General features: G+C 42.5%; 1 protein-coding gene across 1 annotated transcript in view; it reads right to left on the reverse strand.

The window, feature by feature from the left end:
• Positions 1-210: 210 nt before the first annotated feature.
• Positions 211-17,394, reverse strand: part of fam49bb (family with sequence similarity 49 member Bb) — a 41,409-nt gene continuing 24,225 nt past the window's right edge. Inside the window, exons 3-12 of the mRNA XM_026179892.1 lie at positions 16,436-16,518; positions 14,223-14,344; positions 13,403-13,508; positions 9,101-9,240; positions 7,607-7,684; positions 3,846-3,962; positions 3,609-3,688; positions 3,402-3,528; positions 3,254-3,324; positions 211-1,020 (exon numbers count right to left, since the gene is read on the reverse strand). Coding sequence (XP_026035677.1) covers positions 957-1,020; positions 3,254-3,324; positions 3,402-3,528; positions 3,609-3,688; positions 3,846-3,962; positions 7,607-7,684; positions 9,101-9,240; positions 13,403-13,508; positions 14,223-14,344; positions 16,436-16,508 — 978 coding nt within the window. The 5' untranslated portion in view covers positions 16,509-16,518 and the 3' untranslated portion in view covers positions 211-956. The remainder of the gene's footprint in view (positions 1,021-3,253; positions 3,325-3,401; positions 3,529-3,608; positions 3,689-3,845; positions 3,963-7,606; positions 7,685-9,100; positions 9,241-13,402; positions 13,509-14,222; positions 14,345-16,435; positions 16,519-17,394) is intronic.

Here is a 17,394-nt window from a genome sequence, read left to right on the forward strand (position 1 = left end):
CATTACTTAACATCAACCCTGAGAGCGTTATTGACCTTCACATGAAGGTGAACAGACATAATTTGGCAATTAGATTAAGAGGACTGCTTTGAAGTGTTAAAGTTGCTTATTTTGGTTTTAAGTTTAAAAAACTGTGTGTCACTGAGTTCTCAATCTTCCCCTCCGGCCGCCCGGAGACGGCGAGAAGAGATCAAACCTGACGAGTCGGGGTCGTAGAAAACAAGAGTTCTCCTTTTAATTTCTCCAGCCACAACATACTGTGCATGTACAGTACACACTCCCAGTTTTAATTTGATTTTGAACGTATCACAGTTTAAAGTTTTCAACTAAAAAATACAACACAACTAAAAAAAAAACAAAAAAAAGACATATGCACAAATTAAAACCTATAAAAAATATAAAAACAGTACTCTTAATCTCAATTCAACAAGTACCATTTCAATAACAAAACATTTAATTATGAAAGCACAAAAGAGCAGACAAATTAAGAGGAACCATTGCTTTTGTTTTGTTTTACTTTAAATACAAGGAAAAGACTATTTTGTTTCGTAATCATGCAGAAGATGGAATTAAATAACAAATCAACCAAAAATAATATATACGTCTCTATATATCTCTCTGTATTAAATTTTCAAGTCAGAACTCCCGTCCCCTTACACGGGGAAAAAAAAGAAGACATGTTTAAAATAAAAACCGGAGCATCCACAATGCTTTCATTAGCTGCCATAGCGGCATGGGCTTTTATCGAAAACATTACATATCAGCGACATCTTTTTGGCACCAAAAAAGACGTTTACAATGGCAGTAGCATTTTGCAGTATAAAAGAGGGCGGAGCAGTAGCTCTTTTCCATTTAAAAAAGCAAACAAAGGAAAAAAAAAAAAAAAAAAGACAACATTCTGTGCAGCGACATTCGAGAGAGCGGCGTCTCCCTTCAGCAGTCCTAGCAGCTCAGTCCTACTGCAGCATGCTCTTGATAGTCTTGTTGGTTGATTCATCGTTTAAATGCTTGGTTGTGTACCTGCAGGCGAGAGAGAGAGAAAAAGCAAATGTGCACTTCAGTAGAAGAACAAAGAGTGAAAATACTGAAGTATTATGAACAAAATATGCTCGAGCTCTCAAAGTGAAAGTCCTCGTTTAGCTGAAAACGTCCTCTTCAACGGGGTAAATGTTAATACTGAAGCATTTCCTTTCGTCCACACTGGTTCCTGATCTGGTGTCAATCTCCTCCAAACAGTAGAAGGCAGCTTTCTTCTCCTTTAACCTTTTGATCCGACTTAAGCCTCTTTGGATTATATGTAAAGATTTAAACTGTTACTAAAAACAAAACGTCCGATGGGAAATCACACTTGTGAATGCTCTGGTTTCTGCTTCTCGAGTTGTAACATGTTCAAGGTTTGTTCTGCTAAAAATGAAGTTTGAAGCAGTTTTTTAATATAGACTTTATAGACTACACAGAAACAAGAACTATTGCTCTGCCAGGAACTCTTATTACAAAGTAAGGAGTTATTGTTTCTGCAGTATTTGTACCTTTAAAAGATTCACACTCTTTAAATCTGAAGGCTGTGTGTTTTCACGTGAAGCTTAATTTGAGTGAGAATGAGTCGACACTGTTAACAAAAGGAAGCATTTCCACGTCTTATCGATCAAAAGAAGCGCTCCGAGGCTGCGTACCAACGCCAAAGCCACCACATGATGCATTCATTGAATTCTTGCCTCAGTTTGTGATATTTTCTTTAACTCCAGTTCCTACTAATTTTTCTCATCATGATCAGCAGCAGCAGCAGCAGCAGCAGCAGCAGCTTCCTTTAAAGACTCCAAAAGTGTTGTGTCTGCAGCTCACGTGGGAGAGCAGGCGCCCCGTATACTGAAACCTGCTCTGAGGCCATATTTTTAAAAACGCTACAATTAAATAAAAAAGAAGAATCATCCAGATCTGGATCAATTCCAAGTTGGGCCATGCTGGTGGTAAAATTTTCATGTAAATCTGCCCGCAAGATTTTGAGAACTCCTGCAACAACCTGACACACCGGCCCGATCTGCAGTTTAAATATTGATGAAAATAACAGGAAGCTGCAGTCCTGCTTTGATGCGGCTGCTAATGAAGCTGAAACATGGCAAAGAGCCCCAAGTGTTTGTATTACTGTATTTATTTATTATACATTGATAGCAAAAAATGAAAGTACACCCTCTGTCAATTCTAAGGTTTGCACTATCGGGGCATAAAAGTTATCTGGTCATTAGCAGGTTTTAAAACGAGGTCAATACAGCCTGAGATCTGAGTTCTGGTTTTTTTTGCAGTTTCTCTGAGCGCTGCTTGATCTGATCCTGGAGTGAATTAGCTGGGATGTCCACTCCTGTTAAGACTGACATTGCACTTATCTGAATGCTTCAGACCAGCAAACTGTCAAAACCTCTGTTCTTATAGAGCTGCTCACACTTGCTGATGATTGTTAGTCTATTGCATTTGATTAGCAGCAGCTGGCTGCTACTTGCCCTCTTAATTCCTGAGGAAGCAGTAAGGATGTACTGACTGCAAATAACGACACAGTGTAATGTGCCATGATGTTGTTCGTCTAAGCCCATCTTAGAAATGAAAGAGTTTGTACTTTCCTTTTACCTTGGCTGTGTTGTTTGTTTTGATACAAACAAAACGGTAAATTAGAAAATCTTCCAGTAAATGTCAGATAAATAGTGCAGTAAAGTGAGCTTGAACTTTGACTTCATTACTGTCCAGCACTGCATGCGTCTAACATACACTATCATCCTCCGTCACATCAGTGTGGCAATCACTGAGAGAAAATCTGTCAGCTTTCGCATGAAAATAACCTCGTGTGGCCCGGTAGAGCCGGCCCGCCTCGGGCTCCCCACACACACAAACACACAGATGTAAGGTCGACTCAAAGCTGTCAGCAGCTGCGAGAGCGAGGTGAGGTGGGTGAAATTTGTGAGGGCGCGAGGGGACCTGGTGTCACATGTAATCGGCCTTTGTGGAGAGGCTTTGACACCCAACCCGGATCAGGCTCACAGCTGACCGAATCCCCCGCTGGACGGCGTGGAGGATGAGTCACTGCGCTGAAGGGGATGAGGTCTGTCTGCTGCTTGTGAACAGGAACCAACTCATCCAACTCACAGCGTGAGCAGCCTGCTCCTGTTCAGTTTAAAAGCCTGCTCACGGGCTGCAATCACATTTCACGCTGGGCAGCAGGGATTTTTATTTTTTATTTTTTTTAATAATCGGAACAAGAACTGACCTGAGAGCGTTGAGAAGGCCTTCTACGCTGTTTGGCGGCTGATCTTTGAGGACTTTGATGCAGCCTTTCATCTGTGGCACAGAAAGAGACCGTTAGCTGTAGAAGAAGCTGCGAGTGAGAAGTTTGGCGTGAACGTGTCTACACTCACGTCGATTTTGGACGACTTGGCGAACGCTCCTACGGGATGGACGTAGTCGTACAAGATGATCACCCCGACCATCACCCTGAGGCAGAAGGACACCGTGTCCTCGCTTGTGAAACGGCTGCGATACTCCCTGACAGCAGGAGGAGGAAGAGGAGGGATAAGACGCAAAGCCGTGAATGGCGTATTTAACACGCGGAGGAGGTCACTTACGGTGTTTCCAGCATGACTTTGCACACGCTCGCCATCGTGCTTAAGCAGTCCGTCGTGTTCTCGATGGGCAGGTTCTTGTTCTGTAAGGAGGGAGGAATGACTTGAGTGGATACACACACACACACACACACACACACACACACACACACACACACACACACACACACACACACACACACACACACACACACACTAAAAGAAAATAAAGTATCCAATATTTTTGTTTCTGAGTCTCACCTCAGAAACAAACTTCGTTGTGCCGTCACTTAACGTCTTCAGCATGGGCGTGGCATCGGCGTAGAAGAGAGATATCCGATTGGCCAATTCATTGTTGACTTCATTCTCACCTTCTGCCTGCAAACAAAAAAAAACAAAGCTTGAATCCACTGACTGCATGTTTAGTGTTCTGGACCTCTGATCTTAAAATAATCAAACTCAAACGTGGTTATCTCTGTTATTAGAAGAGCTGCCAGTTAAAGCTACTTTACAAGGAGACTGAGAAAAGAAAGCGACCACGAAGGTGGCCGTGTAGCTGACACGCTTGGAGGGACATTAAAGCCACTTTGCGCTCTACACTGTGGCGATGCTGTGAAATTTTATTTAAAAAACTCTGAATGAAAAGGTGCGAGAGAACATCAGGATGTATTATTAGTTTATTTGATGCGAAGCAGCTTTAACAGACTGTTTGTGCAGATGAAAAGCTGCTTCGTTAAATAAAACACCGACAGGAAAACACTGATATAAACCCTGTGACACAGCCCTCCTGCTCCTCCCTCCCCCGGTTTCCCAGCTGACTGCCGCTTTGCCGTTTCAGATGAGACGCTGAAAACACCTGGCGGACAACAAAAGAATAAGGCGTCTCTTGAACAGCCTGTTCTAAATTTGTCTGCGTATTTAAATAACAACAACACTTCCTGCCTTCATGAGAGCACTGACGGAATATGAATAATCGCCCCAAACTTTCAAACCACTTTGGGTTTTTTAACAAACGATGATGACACATGAGCTCAAAGAATGTTTGAGCCGGGACAGTTGCGTTTCATCTCGGATGTCTGAATGATTCAGTCGTCTGAGCGCTGACTAAACCGAGTGCGACGGAGCTGCGAGGAGGGACGGCGGCCCGAGCGTCTTTCAGCGTTGACAGGTCCTAACGACAACTTGTCTGGGCCCATTTGTCTAATGACATGTTCTGCTTTAAGAAATAAAAGCTCCTGTCAGGCGGGTCTGAACTGAGTGCAGTTTTGGTTTATTTTTCCTCATATGCAGCTAAAAATGACCAATTTTACTACCCCACGTTTCCCTCAACCTCTGGCAGACCCAGGCTCAGGGAGGTGCAGCCATCTGCCATGACCGGTTGGGGCTGAAGGGAGGACGACAAGACAAAAAACACATCTATGGTATCAATTTGAAAACCGTACATCACCTCATTCTCGAGTTATGTTCACAAAGTTGGGTGTCCACACAGCAAGGTGCATATGTGCAAAAGTGCACAGAGTAAACTAAAGCCTAAAGGTGCATCCACATAGGACATCTCTTTGTAGCTGATGGTCACTCTATTGGAGATTTCAGGCTCCAGTTGCCTGGGTAACTCTGTAATGCATTTACCACCCCTTTATGTGTCGGTCAAGGTTATCTTAATTCACTTCAAAGTGCTGAATGACATTGACTTTCTCTGGTCTCCTTACACATGGACAGCATGGGAAGTCCTTGCATGTAAGTAAGAGGCACACATAGACCTACATGAAGAGATCTCATTTCTTCATAAACTGAATTTGCACCTGGACCTCACTCATCACAGTGATGAACAGGTAGAAAGAAAACATGACATTTTGACCGTTTTACCGGGAAACGCACAAGCGAAACAAAGTCCATTAAAGCGGCTCTGCTGCTTTAATGGACAGTCAGTCATTACAGCGAGGTAGCAAGCACAATGCGCAGCACTGACACTGGCATTGGCCTTCATTATCAAAGTGAAGAAAAGGTAAATTACAGGAGAAATGATTATACACGTGTTTAATACCAGGTATAAATACTACTCCACTTTCCAAGAAGAAAGTATTTAACCAATAAATGCTGAGCTAAAATTCATGCCACAGTCGTTTCCAATGCTTCGATATTTCCTGTGTTCTACTGTAAATAAAATCTGGTTCATAAAAATCTGTAAATCATTGCATTCTGTTTTTTAAATTTACATTTTAAACAACATCAGCTTTTTTTGGTACGCCGTTTGTATTATGCCAGTTTAAAAATAAATAAATTACTGTCAGTTTAACTTTAATCTGTATTTAAAGTAATTTGGGGGCTTATCCGGGATTTATGCTTCTGCGTTAACAACAAACCCTCCACCACAACTTATGGCAGAAGCTGCCGTGCACTTCCCTAGAAAAATAACTGTGCTGAAGGCATCACTGTGACTGGTCCATTCAATACTGTTGTTTCCTTCAACTTTTTACTCTGCCACCATTTATGAAAGATACTGGAAGATAATGGCTTAACTTGAAGAGGGAAACCACAATAACAACAACCAGTATTTCAGCAGCAAAACTGCAGAGCTACACATGCAAACCATAAAGGCGACTTATGTCATACATTGATTCAATGCAAGAATAGCAAATAAGCTATAAGCTGCCACAGATGTCTCCCTCTGATGAGGAACGGAAGTCATCAAAGCCACCAGTTTGTGCTGACAAAAACAGAAATCTTACAGTTGGTTAACCACTGCATCAGCCGGTTAGTCTGTTTGGGTGCTTTTGGTATTTCAAAATATAATTCTGAATCATAATAAAAGTGTTAACACCAAAATCAGGAACATTAAGACCCAAACCACTCCTTTCGAAACCACCACTGACACAAACAGTGAGTTTTACCTGACAGAACATGGGAGTTGTTAGTTTAATTAGCGTGACTTTTTTCAATTCACACCCAAACTAACTGCTTTAATAACCATAAATGCACAACAGCACAGACAAACCATCTGGTCAAGCCAGCAATAGATGAACCATTCCCATGTTTTGCAAAGAAAAAAATACTCGTTTTGCCAATGGAGTCTGGTGGAGTGAAACAGCTTCCCTTCTTCATCAGAGAGAGCCATCTGTCGGCAGCAAAAGCAGTGATAATGTTCTAAATATAACACACATTCAAACCGACACCGATTCTCAAGTAAGGCCAACGCTGATGGTCAGTTGATGCTGACCATGTCCACAGCACCACGTGTGTTGAGTTTCTGCAGCAGTTAAAAGCTGAAGTGAAAACCGTTTAGTCAGTAAAGTCAGTGTGGTCCGTGTAAAATAAAATAAAATATAATTTGTGGGTCATATTTTGATTTAAATAAAAAGTTCTTGCAACATCACACACCAGTCATTTTGGTCATAGTTTTCATCGTTCTTTTTTTCTCATGGAAAAGAAGACGATGAAATGCACTGACACTTTAGTCAGTGAATAAAAATATTAAAAAAACCTAAATATTCTGGAGAAGCGAGACACAATCAGAACCAACCGAGTGGTGCAGAGAGGTGGGACAAGTTTAAAAGTGATCCAATCGGAAGTAATGTCCTTGCACAGTAAGGTTAAATATGAACAATTTTATGTGCCCACGGGAAAGGGTACAATCTGCCATGCTCCCAGTTTCTCATAAAAGTGCGACAAAATGTCAACGCCTAAGAGGAAGAGAAGAGGAGACATATGGATGCATTTCACAAAGAAAATAAGGCGCTCACCAGTAAAACCATGAGAAACTTTCACACTTTATATTTAAGTCAACTGAATCAAGTTTAGTCTGCTATAATCTTTCGATTTTTAGTCGACTAAAACTAAAAGAATTATAAGATTATTACAGACTAAATTATGACAAAAATTAAATAAAATTTTACTCAAAAATAACACCATCTGCTACGCTCTAATAGCAGATAAATGGGCTGTTAAACCAAAACAAAGAGCTAACAGATGCTAAAAAAGATAAAGGAGAAGTTGTATGTCAGAGATGGGCGCAACATGCTCACCGGTACATTGTTGATCCGCATTCGACTCAGTGTTCTCCTATAGTAACTGAAGTCATTCTGAATGGCTGGATTTGTCATCTGCAAAACAGAAATATAAATATTATATATACAGATATATGTAAGCTTGGAGGCAATCTAATACAGAGAGAGGGGAGAGAGACAGCCTGCAGCCGGACATTCAGCTCTGGATCAAACACACCATCGTCATGACAGAAAGCTTTAGCCAACAAGGCAGAAATGTAGCTTTGGGGGGGAAATGACATAAAAAGAGCACTGATACAATTACTATTTTATGTGCTGAACTGGATTTGAATGTCTGACACTCATTCTGCCCCCTTTTACGTCCACATCCCTGCTCGCCCTGTCAGCAAATATTTGGTTTTTTTCCTGCTGCCGTGAGCTTTGGCTGTGGGTCTCATTAAGGAGAGGCGAGGTTAGAGTGAGCACAGGATATACGCAGGCTTATTCTCTGACGTTATGCACCCTCAAAGCCTCAGATAAAAGCCACAAGGCTCCATTAGCTCCTTTGACATGACTCCCTACAATATATGAATCATCTGGTTTTCAGTGTGGAGCCAAACTGACCACTTTTTTTTTTTTTTTTAAAGGGAAGCTGGCCAACCAGAGAGCTTCTTTTCAAAAGTCACCACAAGCGAGTGCTCGTCATGTGGCTAATTATCCTCATTCCTGCACGAGCTTGTCACAGTCAAAGCTGCGCTGACAGCATGCTAATCCTGCTACAATAGACTGGTACTCAGTCTGCGTCCACCGCGTCCACCAGGAGAGACAGGCTTCTTCGCCAGGGAGGGGCTGCACAGCACTCAGACACTTTAACTAGGTCAGAAGCCCGTGCATGGGTGTGAAAGATTGATGAATGGGCCTGGCATGCCACCTTGCACCCCCTACCTTCATGTTTTTCATCCTGCCAGCCTGGGTAGTGGGCACTAATTGGGACGTCGCTGCAAACCGCCTCAGGGAGTCGGGGAGCCTTTTTTTTTTTTTTACGTTTTTGTGTCAAAGGAGCAGGGATGTGGGCCCAGTGTCTTACAAGATGAGTGCTCACACAATTATGTTTCTGACAATGGGCATTTGAGCGACAAACATGCTTCAATCGCGGCTTCGTTTCAGCAGTTTGTGTCCGAATTCAAACCAGATCAGACTTTTAAAGTTCCCTCTGCCTGTCGTTTATATAAAACCTGCCACGCTGTGAAAAACTTGGCTCGGGCAACAACAATTTGCAGACCTTTTTCCCCTTGCAATAACCCTTACTGGCCATTTCACTGACATCCACAGTATCATAAACAGCAGAGCAGTATCAGGGCTCTAATTAAATGCTAATCATGCGCTCACTGGCGGCAGCTTAAAACTGCACAGAGCTGAGAAAAAAGAAAAAAAAAAAATCAATCCAGGGGCATCAGTAGCTTGTTGGACGATTGAGAGCAAAGCCTACAGAAGCAGCTAAAATTTGACACTTAAAGAAATAAAGAGCCATACTTTAAGCTCGTCGAAGCGCAGCGTGAAGTGGAGGATCTCTGCGAACTGCTTGGCCAGCGCCTGCTCCCGCTCCAGGTGTTGAGTCGGGTCGCTGTAAGTCTCGCTGGTCAGAGCACCCAGGAGGCTGTGCAACGCTGCCTCTGTTAAAAAAAAGACAGACATCTGTGGTGAACCTGCATCGCTGTCAGAGGACCTCGATTGGGCTTTTACTCGTTTAATGAAGAGCCTGACAAAAGCCTTGAACAGAGACAGTTTAGCTGATGTGTGTAGTCTTCCAGGTCATCAGTCAGAGCCACTGAGTAGTTTTACATTCAGGTTTTTGCCATTCAAGCGCCAGGTTAACAGCTCAGGCAGCACTATATGCAAAAATGCAAAGGTCAGGGGAAAGAAGAAGTGCTGCATGTAGCATGGCAGAGTGATCAATATTCAGGTTTGAAAAGGAGAGCAGGGCAAGAACAATGGAGGAAAACATGCAGCTGCAGCTAATAGTTATATTCACTGTATAGTAATGGTTAATAGCTCAGTTACACTAAAGTAAAAAGAGGATGCCACAGTAATTTTATTGGCAAGATACATTTAATTGCATGTAAACTCAATGTGCTTAACATTTAAAAATAATAATAATAACTGTGGTTGCCCAGAGATTTTTCACATCTGTCAACCTCTGGGGAACCACATACAGTCACACAGGTTGATAACAATTGGTGAAGATTTGCAAATATCTGCAGACAGGGTCAACATAGAGAGACAGACAACCATTCACACCTATGGGCAATTTACCAGTTAACCTGACACCACTAATTACATGTATTTGGACTGTGAGAGAAAGTCGGAGTACCCAAGTATAGAATGGTTTATAAAGCAAACCATTCTATATTGTGAGAGGTTTCTGCTCTGCTGATTCCGTTATATGTGTTATATCACTGTAAACTGAATAGCCTCACATTTTTAGAGAACTTGAAAAAAAACAAACATTGAATTTCCTGCAGTTCTGGGAAAATGACAAGCTTCTGTGACTCTTTAATTTTAAAAAAAGCTAATACGTGGAAAAACATTTTTCCAATTAAATGATAGAAAAAATACTTAAAGAGTCCTAAAGTAATACAATTACATAATTACATGAGTTAAGTCATGTATAAGTGGAAAAAAGAAAGAAAACTCGAGTCTTTCTTTGTCTCTTTATTGTTGGGCCTTGTAGGAGGTCAAGGAGCAGCCTGATACGTGACCAGTGCAGGGTGTCGGCAGGCTGTAGCATCCTGATTAAGACATAGACAAATAATGAGGCAGCGGTGGTGCCCAAACTGCCCAGGGCCCAGTGCCAGTCTCAAAGGGGGGGGGAAGGGTGGGGAGGCCTTTGAGAAAGGAGAAAGGGGGGGGGCTTTCCTGCTCACATGCAAATGAGACATGGGACTAATTATCTCATTGGCATGAAATGGGTGGGGGCAAGATTTCATTCAAGCAGGATTACACTCATTGTTTTGACACTAAGTAAATACAAAGCCTGTGCCATGCCGTGACATAGCATACCCACGGACCAATGATTAAGCATGCAAGAAGAGCATCGGCAGGGAACCAGGGAGAGGGAAATGTGGCGAACAACTTCCAAGCAAGTCAAGTTATCAGACAAACAACAATTCAGACACATAGTTCTGAAGAAGAAAAACTAAAAGAGCTTTGAAGCCCAGAGGGAATTTTATTTATAGATGCAGACAGTGCTTAGAATTCAGTCTAGAAGCCGAAGGGAGCCTTTAGTAATGATATAACCCAGACAAGCTGAACATCTGATGCAATAAGCTACCAAATGGGCACTTTAAATAGACTTGTGTATTTTACAGTTACTGTTGATTACAAATGACGATGCGCATGTCAGCGTAACCCAGGATCAGTGTGATTCAGACAGCGGTCTACTTAAAATAATCTGAAGATGACTTTTCGAAGGACACAGAGCTGGCAGTGCAGTGCGGTAAATTGAGCACGTCTGCCATTCAGTAATGACTCCCATCTGCTTGGGCTAGCGTTCGCAGCGAAGCAGCTGATTAAAAATGGCCTCAGCACTGCAGCCCCCCCCCCCCACACACACACCCCCAATCCTAGTCAAAACAGAAGTTAAGATGGAGCTGCTTAAAGGCCCCCAGAAATGAGCCACTCTAGTATGTTGGGAAGTCGTGCGAGGGCGGGGCGCTGGGAGATGTCTGATCTCGTCAGGTCACGGCGGAGCAGGCGAGCAGAATGCAGGCATGTAGACTGTACTCGCTGAGAGGGGCGGGGCCAGATGACAGCGGGACTCAAGGACTTTTCTAGATCCTACTTTTTCCTAGGGGACAGACTCGAGAAGTTTTCACCGTTGTTAAAAGGAGCAGATCTAAATTTAGGTATCGACAAAAGTTCTATGAAGATCAGTATCTCAAAGCTGTGGCTGTTATGAAAGAACAAGCTGGAAGGGGATAAATGTTCATCTATGCCATATGCAGAGCCTGCTACCCGAACAAGGTCTTCAGCTCTACAAAAGAAAACATCAGCTATTGACATAACTGAACAATTAAGCGATTAATCAAATTAAAGTGTATTAAACAGCCGGGTGCAGCTTCTGGGGACTACCTGAGGGTCTGGGGAAGTCCCCAGGTTCCTCCCAGTCCTGTTCTTGTGTTTGCATTTGCAAACAGGAACTCCTGAGTGAAGTAACAGCCAGCAGTTGGTAAAGCAACAACACCTCTTTTTGTGGTCTTTCATTTTCTTGTAATCCTCCTGTAATTCTCTCTATACTGCTTTTTCTGTGGTGGATGCTATCAGCAGGTTTTCTCCTTCAGTCCTTCAAGATCAACTTTTTTTTTTGTTTCTGTTTTCTTCCATTTTTAAAGGCTAAAATTTACGTGTTTTGTCTGATGTTTTATCCATGTTTACACTTTCCCCTTTTTTTTTTTTTTAAAAATCGCATTTGCAGGTGCCATATTCATGTCTTCAAACTATCCAGGCCCCCTAAGTGTGGACCAAACATTCCATCATCGTTACTCTCATGCTGGAAAAGGCTTAAAAACACACTCAAAATAAATGGAGTGCTACTTTTCACAATTACTGGATCCATAAAAAAGCATGTCCATAAACATAGGAAGTTTTTTTCAGTCTTTAATAATGCATAATCTGTGGTCTATGACATGGTTTTCTTTCTATGGTAATATTAAGATGTCACCTTGGAGCTTAGGTAAGCTAATTACCTGTTAAGTTTCAGCATTATAATAAAAATTAATCCAACTATGCACAGTCCAACTTTTGCCACTCCTAAATTTTTGACTTCTGGTCAAAATCTGTATAAAGATATGAGCTTTGAGTCTAAAGGTTTGTTCTAAGAAATGTACATTTTTATACTGAAGCCAACTTTAGTGTTGGTGTAGCAGGATATTACTGTCCCCGATATACAAAATTTGTGATTTTTTTTTAATGTTATTATCTATTCTTGTGACAAATTTTAGGATTTCCCATGTATACGTCTGGATTTCAGTGCAGTAAAACGTGTCCGCTCATTCCAAATGCATAGGTTCTCCTCTTTCAGGGAGTCCTGTTTGGATATCACCATCCTGGCGCCTGAAGCCTAAAATCCAGGCAGGGAAATAGAGCAGCGCTCGAGACTGAGATTTGACCTACTTTGTTACATAACAGCCATCACCAGGCTGCCGCCGCCACTGTCGCCCACTGACTGCCTTCTCCACCGCCACTGGGATTATGGGGTCAAAGGGGTTGAGGGCACTGACGCATGCCGGGTCCCCTCCCCTCAAGCCTCAGGGTCATAAGAAGATCAGGGAGCAGTGAGCTTACACCCCCCACCTTGAATCCATGCTAATAAGACCCTACAGAGGTCAATGCACAGTGCAACGCAAGCAGCATGTTGAGACGGTAGCATGTAGGCGGGGTTCAAAGCACGCGTGTATAAGTATGTGTCGCACGTCTTGTGCAGCTCAGCAGCAAATCCTGCCGATGCAGAAGCGGACAATTAATGTCGCGCTTACATCGGTATGAGGTCGCTATAAAATGCCTTGCACATGAAGGACACCGGCTCTCCCCGTTAGTCATTAAGACAACAAAACTGCACAGACGTTTCAGCAGCTCACACTAATCTACAATTCCAAGCGCGGTGTCGCACACAAGATCGTTTTAGCTCTGAAAGAAATCTCAGAGAACACCTGAGTTCGCTCCACTTGAAACGGTGCGTGTCTGAGGCTCAGTGATGAAGATCTCAGAAGCAGTGATGTAATTTTTCCTGGCCTACATAACACGGTTACTGTAGAGACGGCGCAGACAGACGCATACCTAATCTCTGCGAGAACTCGTAGAACTTCTTCAGCTTTCCCACCAAGGGGACCACGGCCGCCCACGCCTTCTCCTGCAACGCCTCATCGTTTGGATTCTGGATCGCCTGGAAAGAAATACATCACGGGTGTCAAACTCATTTATGCTCATGGGGCACATACAGCCCAGTTTTATCTCTGGGCTGGAGCAGAAAAACCACTGGATTATAATGTAAAAAAGAAAAGAAGGGGGGGGGGGACCCTCTTTCTTTTACCGTAACGAAATGTTAAAAGAAAATGAGTCACATATTTACAAATTACTTGATGCCTCTTAAGAAAAATAAGAGCAATCTCAACGAGTCTGTGTTTTTCATATTTTCCATTTTCTGTCATTACATAGAAACAAAACAGGTCCTTGACAGACCACTTTGGTGTGGTACAGCAGGCCAGAGGTAAAGTCTTCATCAGTAAGGAGACAATTAAACTGATCAGGGCTCTGGCTTGGATGAAATCAGCAGTTACAGATGCTGAACACCAAAATGAGATACGAGAAGCTGAAATTAAATAAATTTTAACGGTTCATTTGTAGGTCGAGTCTTTAAAAACAGACTGAGGCTAAAAGACAGAACTGATTTAATGGCCCATGAAGGTCATTCCTTTGATCTTTGAATCCAAAATTGATCATCTGCTTTATTCTGCTCATTTGTGTTAGAAAAAAATGATACAAATTCCTAAAGCAACACCTGATAAAGGACAAGCGACACCTCCACCACCTCATAAATGCACGTCTCCTTGTAATTCTGCATGAGTGTGTCCTGCGATGAAGGGGTGGATGAACGTACCTCTCGGATGTCCGGCCCCGCTCCCTTGTAGGCCTGCAACTCGTCCAGGATCGCCTTCGCGTCCTTCAGCACCACATCCACCTCTTCCCAAATCTCTCGCTCTGCTTCTGTGGGCTGGGCATCTGCAGAGGACACGCACCAAAAAAAAAAAAAAAAAAAAAAAAGGACCAACAACAAAGTCAGCTGGGCAAATCTGATTGGGATCTCATCCATATTCACACTGACTCAACATAAAGTAAAATACAGCTCTAGGACATCTACCACACCCTCAATGTCACAGAAAGTTTAATGAGCAACTTTCAATTATGCAAATGAAAGTTCAGTCAAATAATCGTCTCTTCCCACTGCTTCCCATTAAGTTTTAACACCACCCACTTTTCCCGGCCGAGAGCAGGGAAACAGAGGAAGATAAGAGAAGACGAACAGAATGAGTCATCTCAAAATTTGTAAAAGCTCCAGCCATACAGTTTCAGGGTTTTTATTTTGGCTAACATTATTACCAAATGTAACAGCATGGCATGGAGTGTGTGTCTGTATTAGTGTGGGAAAATGCAGTCCTGGAGACACAGCCTGCAGTGGGAACTACCACAAAAAGCAGTTTTAAGCAGGTGCTGGCAGGTGTTTGTCTGCCGGCAGACAGTTTTGTTTTATTTTTCCCCCACCAACACAAAAGTGCTGCAACCACACAAGATCCAGCCACAAGACTTCACAGGTGTGTAGCTGACATCAAAGTCATGGTAGAGTTCGTAGGTGGGTGCAGTCCGACTGAGTTAAAGGTGTCAGAAGTAGGCAGACTTACAGGCCAGTGCCATGTTCTTTTATCATTTAGAGAAGGAGCTACACCCGTTTTATCTTCAAACCTGCTTTAATTCTTCACAGCACCGATTCAACAAGATGCTGGAAACATTCCTCCGAGCATTTGCTCCATATTGATGTGACAACATCACGTCAATGGTTCCGGCAGATTTGTAAGCTGCACATTTGAGGACATAACTCTGTCATGTTCAAGAAACCAGTTTGAGATGATTTGATCTTTGGGAGATGGTTCGTTTTCCTGATAGAAGCAGACATTGCACAAAAGATAATGAGAGACAATGGGGTCATAATGGACATGGTCAGCAACAACACTCAGGGAGGCTGTCGTGTTTAAATGATGGTACTAAGGGGTCCAAAGTGTGCCGACAACATATCCCCTCACCATTACACCACCGGCCCAGACTGAACTGTTGATACAAGGCAGGCTGGATCCATGATTTCATGTTGTTCATGTCAAATTCTGACCCTACCATCAACATCTAATGACAATTTTTTTTTTAAAACTTATCAGTCCAGGAAACATTTTTCCAGCCTGTGTGATCTCTAACTTCATTTTAAACCCAGATGTTGTAGCTTGCTGCTTCAGGGTGCGTTCAGAGATGCTGTTCTGATCCTCGGTTTGAACTTTAGGTTGTCTTGACTACTTGTCCAAGAGCCCTGAGCTGCTGTCATGTGATTGGCTCATTAGACATTTGTGTTAATATGCAGCTAAAGAGGTGTAAATAGTGAAGAGGCCAGTGAATATGAACCAAGCCATGGATCTGGAGAACTGTTCATAAGGATACATTTTATTTTTAAACATGAAACTAGTTAAAAAATAGTTTTTATTCATTTTATTTTAAAGTAGTTATTTCTATTTGCTCTTCAGAAATAAAATTTCAGCCTCTAACAGCATTATTAAAGAAAAACTTCATACAGCATTGCTCAGTATTGTAAAGCATTAGTTGTATATAAAACGGTGGTATTCTTTCAGTATAAAAACCACCTCCAAACACTCTGAGCTCTATGAGAAGCCGTTTCCTCTGAAGGTATGACTGACTCTCTGGGTTTGCCAAGTGTGAGAATAGCACTGCACAGGTCAAGCCACGCTGAGGGCCCTTAGGCTACACCACAGCCCGACTTCAGTGCTTTATATTTGGGGAGGGGGCACTGCTGCACCTCTGCCCTGATTGATATTCTGCACACATTCCAGCATGGAAAAGGCAGGTTGATGGAAAAGAGCAGCAGCCCTAGTGGTAGATTTGATTCCTTTTGCTGCTGGGAGGAACAGTGTAAAAGATAAGTGGTGGTGAAAAGATTTAAGTTCTGGAGTTTTGGAGCTGGTAATGTTATGGTAAAATATCCATGTGATCCATATTGGGAGAGATGTGGAGAAATTACTTAAAAAGAAAACTCACTTTCAAAATCGAGGAAAAAATTGGGCTCCTGTTCCAGATCTGTGCATGTCAAAACTTTCAGTAGGTTCCCCATGTTATGATACCTGTTGAGAGAGAAAAAAAGAAGAAGAGAGAAATCAATAAAAAGAGAAGAAGAAGAAGAGTGCAGCAGTGAAGTGAGCAGGTGGTGATGCATTGTTGTATCCATGCACCTCACTCCCGCTCTGCTTCACTGCTCTGGTGCCTGTATGAACTCAGTGATACCCCAGATGTGCCCACCGTTCACATACACCAGCACTCCCCTCGGACACTCCCCAGTGTGTGTTTCCTGCACCCAGGCTCTCACCAACCAGATGTCAAACCAAAAAAAGGCCCCAAAAATAAAAAACAGTTTGACTTCTGCTTTGCTAAACTTCTTCCCAGCATTGGCAAACCTTTACGGGCAGCCGCATGCAAACTAATCCATTTTACCATCGTCCGCAGGGATATCGCTCATAATTTATGTTATGCATGAAGTATGTAACTGTTTGCTGCACAGTGCATCCAATCAAACATTCATAAAGGCCTTCTCTGTTTACTGTAAGTGAATCAGACTTAGAGCAGTACTAAGAAATTCACTTAATAGTCTCTGCACAATCAGATAATGCAGCTGCCCAAACATCACATTAATATTAAATATGCCTTGGCAATGCAAACATGTACGATGAATGTGGTACAGTAAACAAAACACTTGCACTGTGCTACAGCAGTAAATATAAGGCCAGAGTTACAGTTTTGCAATCCATAAATTTGCAAGTTGAGTGAATTTCCTCATCAGACGATGACTGCGAGGCTCCGTGTCTACCAGGTTTGGACCACCTGGATTTGTCCACAAGATGCTATGCTACAAGGCACCAACCACAGCCTCGAGAAAACTACAATAGGATCGAGTACTTGTCTGTGGTGTCTGTAGAGAGTGTAGCTATAATCCCAGCCTAAGA

Source organism: Astatotilapia calliptera, chromosome 9 (assembly GCF_900246225.1).
Source record: "Astatotilapia calliptera chromosome 9, fAstCal1.2, whole genome shotgun sequence".
In the NCBI taxonomy this organism is placed as follows: domain Eukaryota; kingdom Metazoa; phylum Chordata; class Actinopteri; order Cichliformes; family Cichlidae; genus Astatotilapia; species Astatotilapia calliptera.